Below are 18,260 nucleotides of genomic sequence, written 5' to 3'. Positions count from 1 at the left end.
TGACTACTCATAGAGGTCACATCAGCCAGAGAATACATAATAAGTTGTGGTTTTCATAGATTTTTATTATTTTGGTTCCCTTTTCTTTTTAGTCTTGCTTTGGTATGGTCTGTCAAAATGACAGATTATCAACAAGGAAAAAGCAATAAATGTAACTCATTTAAAATGTTATGACATGCTAGCAAAGAATGACACACACAAACAACAGAGTCCTGAGTTAACACAGTCTAACAACCGCACAAAAAAACAATTCATGAATTCAGATGGCTAACTTGCATTACAGCATTGTAAGCACTTAAATTTAACCTCTCACATACCTGCATATAGGCTACTACAAATCTATCCTCAGTTTCCTTGATTATAAAACATGTACTCGAGATAGAATGGTTTGGAATTACAGTACATGACATTAAATCACTTAAACATTACCAAATATCAAACACTTGTACAAAATGTAGTATAAATGGTCAACAATACATCTGACTTCAAATTAAATATCTCTTTGTAAATTTGGATATACACTGTTCTCCTGTAGCCTCCTACAAAATATGTGACATTGGAATGACAAACTCTAGGACTGATAAGTGCATAATTCTGTTTGGGGAGAACAGTAACCAAATGGTGCTTTGAAGACCTTAGATGATGCTGTCACTGTCCTTCTTTTGGCAGGTCTTCAGTAGAAGATATCCAGACACAATGAGGATGAGGAAGACAAAGAGGAAGATGAGACCAGCCCAGGCCTCGGGGCGCAGAGCCTTCCTCAGTCCCATGCTCTCCCCTGGCAACAGACTGCTCAGACTCAGCATGTAACCCAGGGCCCAGCCAATAGAGGTGTCTCCCGCCTGCACAAAATAAGAAAATCAAACCATAACTGGACTCCAAATTCAATACAGTAGTCAATGGGTACATTAAACATCTATATGGAAATAGCTTTTATTGCATTGAAATTAGTGACGCACCAATATGACATTTTTGGCCGATACCGATATACGATATTTAACATTTAGGCGGACGTTTAAGCATTCTAGTACAGTTAAATTGTTAACACACACACATGGATGCAGCAATCTAAGGCACTGCATCTCAGTGCAAGAGGCGTCCCTACAGTCCCTGGTTCGAATCCAGGATCTATCACATCTGGCCGTGACTGGGAGTCCCATAGGGCGGCGCACAATTGGCACAGCGTCGTCAGGGTTTGGCCAGGGTAGGCCGTCATTGTAAATAAGAATTTGTTCTTAACTGACTTGCCTAGTTAAATAAAAGGTTACACACGCACCACACAGACCAAAACGTTATTTTGTTGCCATTTATGTATGTCCCCATTACTAGTGAAACATAATCAAAACCTATTTCTTTCACTTACTTCCTATGCTGTTTCGTTGTTAATTTGTTCAGTCCTTTCATTCTCAACCAGGATTTCTAAGGAACGCCGTTTGGGTCTTTGAGTCTCAAAAATATACTATTTAACACTATTTAACGTGTCAAATAACACTATTTGACGTGTCAAATCAGCTTGTTGACCAATCAGGACCTGAATATGACGCTTTCATGCATTTTTTACCGAGTTATTACACATTAATTACACTATGACTCGTATTTCATGTCACAACGATTCATCGATACGTATGCTATTATGCTGGTAAAATTGTCTCACGCACCTACAGTGCTGGTCATTTTTTTTTTAAAGCTAGCTATCTCATGGATGCAAACAATGTTCTTCCCCCCAAAATAAAAGTATGCCATAATTCTACTATTTGTATTCATTTGCATCACTGTCAATGACATACTTTTATTTTGAAGGCAAACCGCAAATTCCACCTATTGTCCCTAATCCTTATTGTGGCTAGCTTCACAACACATAGCCTGGTCCGGTCGAGCCTCACTAGCCAGATTAAGCTAATTGGCTGCTTATAACGTTAGCTTTGAGCAACAGAGTTAAGTAGCTGGCTAGCTATTTATCTTAATTAACTGAAGTTTAATTTCAATATTCGAACAACAAGTGGCAACCTAGATAATACTTACAAGGATTTCTAAATCATTGCTAAGAATAATGAAAATGACTGCAGTTTTTGCTGGTCATTGTTTTCAGGCTGGTTGTATTGGTGCTAGCTAGGTACCAAGCTAAAGCTAGCTACCCGAGTATTTGCGGTCGAGCAAATTATGCTTAATTACCAACGCGGTATTGTAAACACATCGTTCGTGGGCAGTGTTTTGCTGACTTTTTTGTACAGCTTTGACAGTGCTACTGTATCTTTTTCTTGACATGCACAGGCCCAAACGCGTTCCATAGTATGTATGTTGTGAAGCTAATAACTGACTCAATTACTGTGTAACTCCGGTAGGGCAACATCGGAAAATTAGGCACTTGGTAGTGTTAACCGGTGCTCTACCAGTCGGCGAAAACCAACATCACCCAGACAGAGAACGGTTGATTGTCAAGGGCAATGAATATCATTATCTTGGCTGTAATGGATTTCGCCTTTGAGCTGTCTCACTGAAATGTTGTTACTCTTTCAAATGACTTGTTGACTGCTCGATCCACACAGCAGACATTGTGGGCAAGTTCAGGAATGCTGTGTTGCAGTATAGCGCAACATTTTACGTGGCGTCATTACGTCATTTACCTTCGTTATATAGGTATGCACGTCAGCTTTGACATAGGTTTTGCACATCTGTCGTTTAACGAGACATCTGCCGATACCGATGTTGGCTTTATCGGCCGATTGCGATATGTTCACCGATATATCGTGCATCCCTAATTGAAATAGATTCAAACATTCATAAGGTTTACTTTGTTGCTCACCTTTCTCTGGAAAGAGATCCGAGGGAAGGAGAGCTCATCAAAGCCATAGCCTTGGAGCATGAGGACCTGGATAAAGACAGAGGCTGCACAGTAATCCTGTAGACGACCCTTCTGGTCTGGGGCCTTCTCTAGCATCTGTTATGTGGAGGGGGGTTAGAAAAAGATGACAATGTTCATTTCATAGAATTCTTAGTATTCCTCTGTTCACTTGCTGGTGAGAGGAGCTATAAGAGGATGGGATCTTTGTAAAGGCTGTAACGGAATCTATGGAACGGAGTTAAACACTTTGTTTCCATTGATTCCATTCCAGACAAATTAAATTAAATGTACAGTATTATACATGCCATGATTGCATGGAACTCCCATCTCATATAGCGTAAATGAACAGCAAGCCTGGTTTAAAAAAACACCTCACAGCATAACGGCTCTCCCCAATATTTTTTATTTAGCCAGGCAAGTCAGTTAAGCACAAGTTCTTATTTACAATGACGGCCTAGGAACAGTGGGTTAACTGCCTTGTTCAGGGACAGAACAACAGATTTTTACCTCGTCAACTCGGAGATTCGATCTAGCAACCTTTCGGTTTTAGATGTAACCTTTATTTAACTAGGCAAGTCAGTTAAGAACAATTTATTATATACAATGACGGCCTACACCGGGCTAAACCCGGACAATGTTGGGCCAATTGTGCGCCGCCTTATGGGACTCCCAATCACGGCCGGTTGTGATACAGCCTGGATTCCAACTAGGGTGTCTGCCGCTAGTACTGAGATGCATTGCCTTAGACCGCTGCGCCACTCGGGAGCCCTAAAATCAAATGGCTCCCGATAAATAATAATACAAAATTCCAGCCATTACAATAGCTCCTCCCACCTGCCTCCTTTGATACACACATCAACAGGACATGTTCATAAGTTCTCAGAAAACATCCAAAATACCAGTAATGGAATTAAATTCCCTGACTATTATATCTCCTTTCACTCAGTTGATAATCCTGTGCAGTGCCTGCTACCCTCCAGGTAACATAATTAAGGCTCACTCTCACAGCCTAAGTAGATATTTTCTTCCCAGCATTCAACATTTGGGAGAACATCCACCCTTTTATGCTATTTGACTCAGTTGCTGTAATACGAGATTCACGGTACACTCTTAAAAAAAAGGTCTCCAAAAGGGTTCTTTGACTGTACCCATAGGATAACACTTTTTGGTTCCAGGTAGGACCCTCTTTGTTTCCACAAAGAACCCTTTTGGGTTCCATGTAAAACCCTCTGTGGAAAGGGTTCTACATGGAACACAAATGGGTTCTACCTGGAACCAAAAGCGTTTTACCTGGAACCAGGGTTCTTCAAAGACTTCTCCTATGAGGACAGCCGAATAACCCTTTTAGGTTTTAGATAGCACCTTTTTTTCTAAGTGTTGTGAGAATAAGAGAAAACCATTGTTTCAACCAAAGTTTATGACATAGATAAATTGTCTAAGAATAGCCTGAGTCAGTCAGCTGAGCCCAGCAGTACAGTACTTCCTGATAGCCCATGTTGCAGACAGTGTGGGTGGCTCCCTCCAGTAGAGTGGGGGATGTTACAGTGATGCCAGTGGTGCGCTGCAGGAAGACATGAGTGTAGAAGAAGGCAGAGAACGCCTGTGGAGAGGAAAATAAAACAGATTGCTCAATCAGCCCCTTGACATCAGAGCAATACCCAGAGGATTAGCCTGTCTAATTAATCTCATGCAGCTGTGGGATTTGTCTACATACAATGGCATACAGTGACATAGCCTATGAATGAAAACATAAAACCCTATTGTTCTGACCAAAAGTCAGCAAATAAATACTTGCCTGAAAGGAAATCAATGCATCTTATTGTTAAATAGCTCGTACCAAAGTACATACAGTGCATTCGGAAAATATTCAGACACATTTTCCACATTCTGTTACGTTACAGCCTTATTCTAAAATTGATTAAATAAAAATAATTCCTCATCAATATACACACAATACCCCATAATGACAAAGCAAAAAAATGAAGAAGAAAAATGGTGCAAATTTATTACAAATAAAAAACAGAAATTAATTATTTACATAAGTATTCAGACCCTTCGCTATGAGACTCCAAATTGAGCTCAGGTGCATCCTGTTTCCATTGATCATCCTTGTGATGTCCTGTGTGGTAAATTCAAATGATTGGACATGATTTGGAAAGGTACACACCTGTCTAAAGAACGTCCCACAGTTGACAGTGCATGTCAGAGCAAAAACCAAGCCATTAATTGTCCATAGAGCTCCAAGACAGGATTGTGTCAAGGTACAGATCTAGGGAAGGTTACCAAAACAAATCTGCAGCATTGGAGGTCCCAAAAACACAGTGGCCTCCATCATTCTTAAATGGAAGGAGTTTGGAACCACCAGGAATCGGGGGAGAAGGGCCTTGGTCAGGGAGGTGATCAAGAACCCGATGGTCACTGTGCCAGAGCTCCAGAGTTCCTCTGTGGAGATGGGAGAACCTTCCAGAAGGACAACCATCTCTGCAGCACTCCACCAATCAGGCTTTTATGGTTGAGTGGCCAGACGGAAGCCACTCCTTAGTAAAAGGCACATGACAGCCCACTTGGAGTTTGCCAAAAGGCACCTAAAGGACTCTCAGACCATGACAAACAAGATTCTCTGGTCTGATGAAACAAAGATTGAACACTTTGGCCTGAATGCCAAGTGTCACATCAGGAGGAAACCTGGCACCATCCTTACAGTGAAGCATGGTGGTGGCAGCATCATGCTGTGGGGATGTTTTTCAGCGGCAGGGACTGGTAGACCAGTCCCTGGATCAAGGGAAAGATGAACAGAGAAAAGTACAGAGAGATCCTTAATGAAAACCTACTCCAGAGCGCTCAGGACCTCAGACTGAGTTGAAGGTTCACCTTCCAACATGACATCGACCCTAAGCACACAGCCAAGACAATGCAGGAGTGGATTCAGGACAAGTCTCTGACTGTCCTTCAGTGGCCCAGCCAGAGCCCGGACTTGAACCCGATTGAACATCTCTGGAGAGACCTGAAAAGAGCTATGCAGCAACGCTCCCCATCCAACCTGACAGAGCTTGAGAGGATCTGCAGAGAAGAATGGGAGAAACTCCCCAAATACAGGTGTGCCAAGCTTGTAGCGTCATACCCAAGACAACTCAATGCTTTAATAGCTGCCAAAGGTGCTTCAACAAAGTACTGAGTAAAGGGTCTGAATAATTATGTAAATGTAATATTTACGTTTTTTATAAATGTGTAAACATTTATAAAAAACTGTTTTTGCTTTGTCATTATGTAGTATTGTGTGTAGATTGATGAGGGGAAAAAATATTTAATCAATTTTAGAAATGGGCTGTAATTATTTATTTATATTTAATTAACTAGGCAAGTCAGTTAAGAACAAATTCTTATTTACAATGATGGCCTACCCCGGCCAAACCTGGGCCAATTGTGCGTCGGCCAATGGGACTCCCTGAGGGCGGCCAGATATGATACAGCCTGGATTTGAAACAGGGACGTTAGTGAAGCCTCTTGCTCTAAGAATTAGTGCCTTAGACTGCTGCGCCACTCGGGAGCCCCCCGAATGTAACAAAATATGGAATAAGTCAAGGGGTCTGAATACTTTCCGAATGCATTGGAACTAAATACTAGGATACTGTGTACATTTGAAAGAACATGGGATCTATTCTGACAGTGAACCATGTATTGATCCTAAAGTGTGTTCCATGCAGGGGATCCTCCTCACCATGAAGCTACCAGTGACGTTGGGCTGAAAGACTCCATCAAAGGAGCACTTGGAGAAAGAGCACCTGTCAAAGGAGAATATCTTGGACATGTTGCCCAGGCAGTGCTGGTAATGCCCAGTTCCAATCACCGTCAGGGGGTCCTGGGGGCTGTAGGGAGTGGGCATTTGGTCTGCCGTGCATGGGGAGTCAAACACCTTGTCCAACTTCATGGAGACATTGAAACCTGCTGGATAGCAGGGGTGTGATACATGGGGCCCAGCACCTTGATTCTGAGAGACAGAGGAGACAAAAGACATACCTCTGTAGACATATCCTCATGATAAATGGATATAAGTTGCAGTGGAGGCTGCTGAAGGGAGGAAGGCTCATAATAATGACTGGAACGGAGCAAATGGAATGGCATCAAATACATTGAAACCATGTGTTTGATGTATTTGATACCATTCCCCTGATTCCGCTCTAGCCATTATAGTGAGCCCGTTCACCCCCAAATAAGGTACCACCAACCTCCTGTGATGTACAATATTTGAGCCTAACATTGATCTATGTTTTTACAATCATTATGCACTTTGATTGTGTGTTTGAATGCTATTCTATGTTTAAATGCTACTGTGTTTTAGGAGAACGTGTGTTACCTTGACCAAGTGAGCCAGCAGTCTGCGTAAGACCTGGTCCCTGCCGTAGCACAGGAAGCTCTGTGTGTATAGGTGGTAGTCTCTACCATAAAGACGCAGCTCCATGACGTTACTCTTGTCCTCCACCACGTCTGCAGTCTCAAAGGTAATCTGAGTGGAGGCGCCTCCGAAGTCCAGAGCACCCACTGTATCTCTGCCAGGACTAAGCCAATGCCCCGCAAAGCCATACTAAGTGACAAAAGAAAGAATGAAAAGGACATTTAAATGACAGCCAGTTGGTCTTGAGAAACAATAAAAACAAACCAATGTTTCTTATTCATCTACATTGCCAACACAGCTTAACATTTATTCCTCAGTTGTCTTGAATGGCTCTGATGTGGACTCTGGAGCTTCACCTTGATAAAGTTCTCTAACAGATAGTTTACAGTGACCCAGCCATATGCCCCCTCCTCCTGTCCACTCAAGATGGTCGCCCCTCTGAAGTCGAAAGGATAAGTATGCAGCTTACTGCCAACTTCCTTTAGTATCTTCTCTGACTCTATGGGTTTGGATATACTGTGGGAAAGAGAGAGGAAATAGACATTATTGTCTAGATCTGTTCCTATCAAAATGTTGTCATTATCCAACATATATTAAGTATAAAGCCATTCATTAGTCATTCTAATGTGACAGCTCAAATAATCCATGAATGGAAGATGCTATTGCACTGTGTATCTGATCTGAAAGTACATTTAATGGTGTGTTGCCCACTCACTTCAGAAGCCTCATACCCGCTGTGGCTCCCAGATACAATGGGGTGAGGTGGTGTCTGGATTTGGGGATGTCTTTCAAAGCCTGATCCAGACAGGGTTCCAGACTGCGTCCTGCACCCCCTCGCTCACCTGCATAGCTGGATACCCCTCCTCCTGGGTAGGTATACAACAGAAAATAATAGAGTAGAATACAATAGGAATCAGAAAAGAAATACCACAAAGTGCATATGACTTCTGCCTATTTTGACTTGTGCCTGACCTTTTTTCTTTCACGTGAGAGAACATGTATCTGAATGGATGGAATACAATTTCACAAGTGTTTCTATGGTAACCTGCTCAACTGAAACCAAACTTTAGTATTAGAGGAAGAAATGTAGAGGGCAAACAGCGTACATGGCACAAAAACAGGAACCTGGCCACTCAGTTAAACAGAAATTATACAAAAATAATGACTGTGAAAAATCACTTCTGTAATATGAATGTCTCTGACCGGTCATTCCTCATTCCTTTGGAGGAAAATGTAAGTAGAAGTGAAAGTTTCCAGAACACTCCAACACTGGATGAGTGGCAGACTTTCTGGCTCTGATAGACACTACTGAATTCGAAATCCAATACTAGCCCTTACCCTAGGCATTTCATGTAGATTTGGAATGGATAGGTATGAGAAATATGGTAATAGCTCCACCTTTCCCTGAAATAGGCGAAGTGGATATTGTGTGTGTCACATTAACATATGCAATCTCTTCAGTTTTAGTGGGTGTGTTAGGGGTTGATACCTAATAATGTATTAGCAAAAGCGCTCTTACCCTTGACATGGCACTCGCTGTGCTGAGTGACAATGCCAGTGCCATTTTGTTTATCAGCTGGCCACTTGTAGATGTACATGGCAGTGTGGGACGAGCCAGCATCCAGGACAACTCCATACTGAAACAGACAGAACGGTTGGAAAAATCAGAGAAACAGACTAAATGTAAATAAGCAATACACGTTTCAGAATTTACCTGGCAAAACTACAGTACTTTTTAAATGTATTGTACATCTTACACCTGTTGACATTTCAGTGCTTTTATTTTCAAAATGTGTGTTACTTCCCCTGCACAGTGAAAGGTTCCCAAAGTCAAAGTATCGCTGACCAACATCTGGTCCTTCAAAATGTGTTTCTCATTAATACAGTACGGCCACAAAAGGTCACCAAAGTAACTGATGAGGACAGAAAGAAAGAAAGGATAAAAGTAACCAAAAGGGACAATAGAACATTTGCTGAATAAAAGAGGCATGCATATCTTTTATTCTCTCTACATCTTTTCATTTATTTTCTGCTCTTTCATCCCTTCCTTTTATGCTTCCCTTTGAAGTTGGGCTTGATTTCAAAAAGGTTTTCCAGTGTATGCTCTGAGGTTGGGTTTATTAGGCAAGATACTGCATGTCAGGCAGATCTGTATATGAACAAGTGTACAGTCCAGGTGCATTGCATTGCCAAATTGCAGAAATGCTGGTTTACTCATCTCCAAGTTTCAGTATCTGTTTGTCTCTGACCTGTCTTCGTTTAATTGTTAAATTTGATCTAACTTTTTAACTACACATTTTGCATATCCATAGTATAAATAATATTGCATTTGTGGTTTATTGTATTGCCTTTGTAATGGGGAATATACTGTATATAACCGGTTCGGGACGCTTTAGAGAGCATTATTTCTACAGATTCCAAGAATGAATCGTATTCTACTGAATGAGGCATAAAATACACTGAACAAAAATATAAACACAACATGTAAAGGGTTGGTCCCATGTTTCATGAGCTAAAATAAAAGAACCCCAAAATGTTCCATAAGCACAAAAAGCTTATTCCTCTCAAATTGTGTGCACACATTTGTTTACATCCCTGTTAGTGAGCATTTCTGCTGTGCCAAGATATGCCACACCTGTCAGGTGGATTGATTATCAAGAAGCTGATTAAACAGCATGCTCATTACACAGGTGTACCTTATGCTGGGGACTTTAAAATGCCACTCTAAAATGTGCAGTTTTGTTGTACAACACAATGCCACAGATGTCTCAAGTTGAGGGAGTGTGCAATAGGCATGCTGACTGCAGAAATATACACCAGAGCATTTGCCAGATAGAGAAATTAACATTAAATTACCATAAGAAGCCTCCAATGTTGTTTTAGTGAATTTGGCAGTACGTCCAACCGGCCTAACAGCCGTAGACCACGTGTAACCACGCCAGCCCAGGACCTCCACATCTGGCTTCTTCACCTGCGGGATCGTCAGACCAGCCACCCAGACAGCTGATGAAATTGTGGGTTTGTACAACCAAAGAATTTCTGCACAAACTGTCAGAAACCGTCTCAGGGAAGCTCATCTGCATGCTTGCGTCCACACAATGATCTGTACCTGACTGCCGCTCGGCATCATAACTGACTTCAGTGGGAAAATGCTCACCTTCGATGACCACTGGTAAGCTGGAGAAGTGTGCTCTTCACAAATCAATCCCGGTTTCAACTGTACCGGGCAGATGGCAGACAGCATGTATGGGGTAGTGTGGGCAAGCGGTTTGCTGATGTCAATGTTGTGAACAGAGTGCCTCGTGGTGGTGGGGTTATGATATGGGCAGGCATAAGCTACGGACAATGAACAGAATTGCATTTCGTCAATGGCAATTTCAATGCACAGAGATACCGTGATGAGATCCTGAGGCCAATTGTCATGCCATTCATCACCGCCATTATCTCATGTTTCAACATGATAATGCATGGCCCCATGTCGCAAGGATCTGTACACTATTCCTGGAAACTGAAAATGTCCCAGTTCTTACATGGAATGCATACTCATGAGACATATGACCAATTGAGCATTTTTGGGTGTGTATGGTGTCTTGTTACATGAAGGGTGTTCCAGTTTCCGTGGACGACGTGTTCCAGTTCCTGCCAATATCCAGCAACTTCGCACAGCCATTGAAGAAGAATGGGACAACATTCCACAGGCCACAATGAACAGCCTGATCAACTCTATGTGAAGGACATGTGTCGCGCTGCATGAAGCAAATGGGGGTCACACCAGATACTTACTGATCCACGCCCCTACCTTTTTTTAAGGAATCTGTGACCAACAGATGCATATCTGTATTCCCAGTCATGTGAAATCCATAGATCAGGGCCTGTATATCAGTAAAATCTTTGAAATTGTTGCATGTTGCTTTTATATTTTTGTTCAGTATAAGTCTTCAATTGACAAACAATAGCTTGGATATGAATTGCAATTGTGATGCACTAATGCAGAACTCTGAACCCTGCGGCAATGCATATCATCACCACTTTAGGAGTTCCCCCTGCTCCTTTGTGTTAAGAGGGAAAGCAACATTAAACCCACATTCAAATCAAACAGTGGATAAAAAAAACACGGATTTAAATGTGAGGAATAGCAAGTTGGTGAATGGACCCCTGATAAAGACTTTGGAATAACAGTTGAGTTGTAGTCCTGGGTGGTTTCCCAGTGACCCCCAGAGTTGGGGAGTAATGGATTACATGTAATGTAATGGATTACAAAAAAAATGTAACTGTAATCCGTTCCCAACAAACTGGTTAAGAGAATGCAAAGAGTGTGCAAAGCTGTCATCAAGGTAAATGGTGGCTATTTTGAAGAATCTCACATTTAAAATATATTTTGATATGTTTATCACTTTTTTGGTTACTACAAGAAACCTTTGTTGAACTAGGGAAGTCAGTTAAGAACAAATTGTTCTTTACAAGACGGCCTACCAGGGAAATTGGCTTGTTCAGGGGCAGAACGACAGATTTATACCTAGTCAGCTCAGGGATTTGATCCAGCAACCTTTCAGTTACTGGCCCAATGCTCTAACCACTAGGCTACCTGCCACCCCAAACAATGATTCCATATGTGTTATTTCATAGTTTTGATGTCCTCACTATTATTCTACAATGTAGAAAATATTTTAAAAATGAAGAAAAACCCTTGAATGAGTAGGTGCATCCAAAATTTTGTCTGGTACTGTATATTTTTGCCTTCTTCTAATACCTGTTAAGGGGAAAGTAATCTTAAAGTAACAATGTAATCATTTTACATTACTGAGTTTGGGTAACTAGTAACTTTAACTGATTACATTTAGAAAGTAACCTACCCAACCCATAGTGCAAAAACATCAAGAATATTGTTTACAAATGTTATTATAGTAGGCTAAATGCTATTATATCTTATGTTAGCAAAAAATAGTCCTGTTTTCCTAGCCTCTATTATCGCATGCCTTCATAACATTATAACCAACATATTTTCAGTTTTTCAGTCCTACAAGCCAGCTGTAGGGCTATAGCCTACAGACAATATTATATTTGTAACAGTTGGCACCAACTGGTGCTTTAATTAAACAACCTGTGTAATGATCAGTCCCTGCAATGATTAAGAAAGATTATATAATACTGTTATCACATTAGCCCTAACGTTATTTTCTCTAATTTTATCTAGACTATGTCGTGAAATTATTGGCTAAACCACCCATCGACAGGTGTATGCAAATACGGTAACTACTTTCATTTTCTCACCCGTAAACATGAGAAAAGGTAACGAACGTTATTACCATGAATTGTGGAGGTTCCCTCACGTCGTCAATCGGGATGACGACCAGTAGAATCCCTGCTATTCCCAGTAGCAGGAACACGGCCGGGGCTATGACTTGACGGTACTGGGTACTCATGAGGCTGCCCTGTCGCTTCTGACACAGAGACCGACAAAACGAGCCAGTTACTGGTGCCACAGCCGGTGCCAGGAAAAATAAGAATAACAGCGAGCCCATGCATGAAGAAAGCGAAAGGCTTGTGTGGGAGAGTGCAGATGTGGGCTTGGCCAGATCCATTGTCCTATCAACACATGCCCTGATAATAATTTGATATTTTTTCATGATGGACCCACAGCGGTGGTAAACACACCAGTGATAAAACCTGAATTTACTCTGGAGAAGATATTATTTGATTGAATGACAGTGTTGAGTAGGATGAAAATCCCAAAGGGGAGCAAATACAATTGTGTTTTGGATACTCACTCAGAGGGTAAGTAATAGGTATCCAAAGAGAATGCAAATTAGAACAGGTGATAAAATGGCATGTCTAGCCCAGGAGCGAGTTTAAGGTGTACAGTAACCACCAAGAAACTACAACTCTTCCGTTAGAAATACAGTGAAATGCCAAACAAGTACTACTAATCCTACGGTGTTTAACCTTTGTTCAGCTGAAGTGATAACATCAGAACCATGTCATAAAGGCCAGAAGAATGCTTTCTTTTTACCCATAAATGTTCGTTCAGTGGTTGGAAAACTCTTCTTTTTTTTTTGCCATTCACACCCCATTGTTGTTTGCTCTCTAAGAGGCATTCAGGGTAATATTAAATGCAGATTGTCAGCCACCTCTGAAATGATGGTGTAATAGTGCCCTGCAGTTGGTCTGAAGCTACAGATGTCTCCGCTGGTCACGATCGCCATGGAGTGAGAGGGAAGTCTGGAAGGACACACACACAACAACACCGTGTCGCCATTTGATATTTTGATCATATTAGCCTACAGCAGGTCCACACACATTTAATAGAAACATGTTTCCTGTTAAAATACCCTTAGGATGAAAACTATAAGTCACTCGCTTGTGGCACAATCTTGTCATCACAACGCCTTTGACGAATCAGGTAAAATTGTGATGATTAAGAATATCAAGCTAATTGACCGATTTTGATCGATGGTGCAAAACTTCAACTCTTGATTGGTGAAAATGTTCTCTCTGTACTTGATATCTCTATTGGTCAGGTTTTGCTACCCTGACAGAGTGGAATAATTCCATATCAAGATCAATATAAATGCTAGACTTTTGATAAAGTTATGGCCTTAAGTCTTTGTCATATGCACTATATTACTGTCTCTTTATTTACCTCCATTTGAAATGTTTCTCTAATTTGAACCAGTGGAGGGTGCTACTCTCTCACAATTCTATGTGAGGCAACCTACAGACATACCCTGGTCTATGCTTTGAGAAAATGATCCAACTCTGGTTAAATCAACCACAACAGAATCAGCAGTAACCTACATTCCATGTCTATCTTCTTCATTGGTGTCCATGCTTCTTTCAACAGCCAAGATCGTGAGACTAACCATCCGTCAATATAGCATGGCGACCTGGGTTAAAGGCAGCTGTCAGATCGATACAAATTAGGCCTATGATTCTGCTCATCTGCCTGCAGATGTCAAATGATTCATTTTCAAAGGAGATTGATTTTTCAAGAGACGAATAGAATGCCACACCTCCCAGGGAGTCAGTGACCTCAGGTTGTGTGTTTGCTGTGGTTTCATTTTGATGAAGAGGAGCTGTGCTTCCTAGTTTGTCTTCAAAGGCTGAATGAATGTGTGGTTAGATTGGCATAGATAATCTATAACGTCATTTAAAACCAGTTTCAAAGTATGTACAGTATGCTGTTTGATGTGTCCCAGAATGTCCAGCAGTATAACAGAATTTATCCAAGCCTCCCCAATGCTTGCTCTCCAGTGTGGCCAAGACAGTGTGTGGTGTGGCGTTCAAGCCAAACTTTAGATTACACTGGAGCTGGTAACATGTACTGGAGTTGGGCGAGGGGTGAGGCGCACGGGTGTTTGCCTGAACAGAGCAGGGGGAAAACATAAAATAAATAGCATAGAGGTGAAGAGGTTAGGAACGTAATTCTGAAATGCACAGATAAATCAGGAGTGTCCAGCCAGTCAGGCAATGCCACTCCTCTCTCCTGCAGGGCCAGCTCTGGTCCAACCAAAAACAACCTGATGTTTCCTCTCTAAGAACAACACTGTCACTGTTCCATCCCCCGGGCCTGGTACCAGGTCCCTGAGGACTAACATAGGCTTCTGCTGCACATTGGAAGGCCAGGGCACCGGGAGGGCGTTCACACCTTGTTAAGTTTTACAACTTGTGCATTTGTCAGTCCCAGTCCTCTATTGCCCCTCTGACTAAGGCAAGCCTTTGAAGTGACTTTCCTCATTGAGCAGGAGAACGATGATCCCTTACGGATGTGAATAATGCAACAGGCAGACAAGATATACTATAGGAGAACATTTTTATTCGGCCACTTGAAAAGTCATATGAAGAGACAGAAATGAATCAACAAAGTGTAAGAAATCATGTCTATACTGTACAGTTTGCCAAGTCGAATGCTTTTAAATAAAACACAACTAGACAGAGGTAGTTTCATCAACGATAACAACTACGTTATGTCATTACGCCAACACTTTTATGAATAGTCCCTTATAAGTGATGCATACTGTAAGACAAGGAGCAGAACTAATGGAGCTATTGCATACCACACTTGTCAAGCTATAGAATCTTTGGGACTTCTAGAGGGTTCATCGCTAAAGTCTACTAATCCATCTATTGCATGCTGGAATTTTTTTGTGAAAAAGTCTTTGTATGTAAGGAAAGTTCATGGTTTCCCATGTAGGACATGTCAGTTGTGGCTTGCATGGATTGCTTCACTTTTGTTCTGAAATTCTTTCCCTTTTACCTGTACATGCAGCCTGGTCTCATAGACTAGACCTAACACAGTAAATGTAAATCCAGCACATTTAAATTAGTATGATATGTTACGTTTGGTATGGTTACATAAGACAGAAGGTTACTTGATGCGAAAACGAAAAGAGGGTGGGTGGGTGTATAACATGAACATCTAGCAAGCCAAAGGTTGCATGTTTGAATCTCATCACGAACAACTTTAGCAAATTTTCAACTACTACTACTTTTTAGATACTTTGCAACGACGTAGCATGTTAGCTAACCCTTCCGTAACCTTAACCCTTTAACCTAACTCCTAACCTTAACCAGCTAGCCAACGTTAGCATTAGCCACCTAGCCACTTAGGGAAAGTGGGGGATACCTAGTCAGTTGTACAACTGAATGCCTTCAACTGAAATGTGTCTCTGCATTTCAGGAAAAAACACAGGGAAAAAAACACAGGAGGCTGCTGAGGGAAGGACAGCTCATAATAATGGCTGGAACGGAGCAAATGGAATGGCATCAAACACATGGAAACCATTTGTTGGATGTGTTTTATACCATTCCACCAATTCCACTCCTACCATTACCACGAAACTCTCCTCCCCAATTAAGAGCCACCCTCCATCATGAACAACTTTGGCATTTTAGCTATTTAGCTAACTACTTTTTAGTTACTTTGCAACAACTTAGCATGTTAGCTAACCCTTTCCCTAACTCTTTTAGCTAACCCTTCCCCTAACCCTTTAACCTAACTCCTAACCTTAACCCTAACCAGCTAGCTAACATTAGCATTAGCCACCTAGCCACTTAGCTAACTACAACAAATTGGAATTAGTAACATATCATAAGTTTAACAAATTCATGCCATATTGTAGGTTTTGCTAATTTGTAACATACTGTATCATACGAATTGTAATTCTTAACATATCATGCGAAATGGATGATGGACTCCCACAAATTAATACATACCATACGAAACGTAACCACAGGAGGTTGCTGAGGGGAACTCATAATAACTCATAATAATGTCTGGAACGGCAAAAATTGAGTACATCCAACACATGGTTTCCATGATGACACCAACCTCCTATGAACGTAACATATGTCTCGGATAAGAAAAATATATATTTTTTAAAATCTGAGGCCAGGTTTGTACATGATAGTCTGTTGTAAATTGCATGAAGGAATGCCTATTCAGGTGATTAAAGGAGCAGAAATCAGATATATTTTAGAATTAGGGGTACTTGGTATGTGAAGACTGACTTCTTGAGCAGGGGAAAAAAAGAGTCAAACCCCAGCCATAAAGATGAAAGTATGAGCCTAAAAACACATAAGGCATCTTTAATCCTCCAGCACAAGGCCATCCTTTTACATGTTCTACTGTTATTTGTGTCAACCATTCATCACACAAATAGAGGAGTTTGGAATGGTATCTTGCTCTGGGCTCTAAAGTGCGACCATTTTGGTCCCATATGCTCCTGGATATTTTGCTGTGCGACCTGACATTTTATTTTGGAAGCACCAGTGCGACCAGGAAAAAAAATCACCTCTGTAATAATTGCTGTAATGATAGGCTTCACTGTGCAGTTGTTTCCGAGTGTCCTAAAGAGAAAAGTGAGAACAGATTCATTCAATCCAAAGCCCACATGCAAAGAATGCATCAGTGATTTGTATTTCTTGTAACTTTCTGAAGATGTAATGGCTTGGGAATGCCTCTGTCAACCACTTTGTGTAGCAAGTTAGTGATGCTGAAACAGTCATTTCTAAAGGCTTTCTCATAAAACATAACAAATGAAATGTTAACTGCAAAGTAGGCTTACCTGGCTGAATGATATGATATCATAATGATTTGTATCAATCGGGTCATATTTTGTTTAGCAAACTCTTCTATTGTGAATGCAACACAGAAACACCGCAAGCTAAACATCAGTCTCTTGAATTGCTCAATTGAAATTAATACACACTCCAAAATATATATACTTTTTTCTTCCCCAGACCTCAAAAGTGTTCTCCTGATGTGGTTTAACATCCACTTTTGTTTTCTATTCAAAAAGTGTCATTTTAAAAGTGAAAACCTGAACAAAAAACTGGAGGAAATCTGAAACCTGGAGAATTTATGTTTTTGTGTGTGTTTTTTTGTGTGTTGTTATGGTGAATACATGTATTGGCTGGTAAGAATTCTGAGTGGCTGGTAGATTTTTATATCTAACTGCCACAGTGGCTGGTGGACCAAAAACATTGTTTTTTAGGCCCTGTTCATAAACCATGTCGTGGGTCATTCAAAACCACTAACAGGCATTTGTTTACACCTTGTTCAGTCATGTTACCTCATTAGCTAACTAGCTAGCTAACAACCTGGTTACTAAATCAAATCAAATTTTATTGCTCACATACACATGGTTAGCAGATGTTTATTGCTAGTATAGCGAAATGCTGGTGCTTCAACTTCCGACAGTGCAGCAATATCTAACAAGTAACATTTAACAATTCCACATCAAATACCTAATACACACACATATCTAAGTAAGGAATGGAATATATTAATATATATATATATATATATATATATGGATGAGCAATGCAAGAGCGGCATAGATAGTATAGAATACAGTATATACATATGAGATGAGTAATGCAAGATATGTAAACGTTATTAAAGTGGCATTATTAAAGTGACTAGTGTTCCATGTATTAAGTAGACAATGATTTCAAGTCTGTGTGTAGGCGGCAGCCTCTCTGTGCTAGTGATGGCTTTTTAACAGTCTGATGGCCTTGAGATAG

At 40.9% G+C, this 18,260-nt stretch overlaps 1 protein-coding gene across 1 annotated transcript; it reads right to left on the bottom strand.

Moving 5' to 3' along the window:
• Nucleotides 1-47: 47 nt before the first annotated feature.
• Nucleotides 48-12,784, bottom strand: LOC112263090 (ectonucleoside triphosphate diphosphohydrolase 2). The gene is made up of 9 exons (XM_024439085.2): nucleotides 12,542-12,784; nucleotides 8,755-8,872; nucleotides 7,951-8,101; nucleotides 7,592-7,751; nucleotides 7,197-7,424; nucleotides 6,561-6,830; nucleotides 4,323-4,442; nucleotides 2,804-2,938; nucleotides 48-842 (listed from the first exon to the last, which is right to left on the bottom strand). The coding sequence occupies exons 1-9, from the start codon at nucleotides 12,755-12,757 to the stop codon at nucleotides 636-638; spliced, it is 1,605 nt and encodes a 534-aa protein (XP_024294853.1). The 5' UTR covers nucleotides 12,758-12,784; the 3' UTR covers nucleotides 48-635.
• Between the last annotated feature and the right edge of the window lie 5,476 nt (nucleotides 12,785-18,260).

The sequence above is a fragment of the Oncorhynchus tshawytscha genome, linkage group LG12 (assembly GCF_018296145.1).
Source record: "Oncorhynchus tshawytscha isolate Ot180627B linkage group LG12, Otsh_v2.0, whole genome shotgun sequence".
Lineage (NCBI taxonomy): Eukaryota > Metazoa > Chordata > Actinopteri > Salmoniformes > Salmonidae > Oncorhynchus > Oncorhynchus tshawytscha.
This window is presented reverse-complemented; position numbering and strand designations above follow the sequence as displayed.

Excerpts from the sequence above, each read along its gene's own strand:
- LOC112263090 (XM_024439085.2), bottom strand. The coding sequence starts at position 12,757 with ATGGGCTCGCTGTTATTCTTATTTTTCCTGGCACCGGCTGTGGCACCA. Across the intron at positions 7,752-7,950 it reads GCGGGTATGAGGCTTCTGAA|TATATCCAAACCCATAGAGT; the intron begins GTGAGTGGGCAA and ends TCTTTCCCACAG. Across the intron at positions 4,443-6,560 it reads ACGTCACTGGTAGCTTCATG|GCGTTCTCTGCCTTCTTCTA; the intron begins GTGAGGAGGATC and ends TCCTCTCCACAG.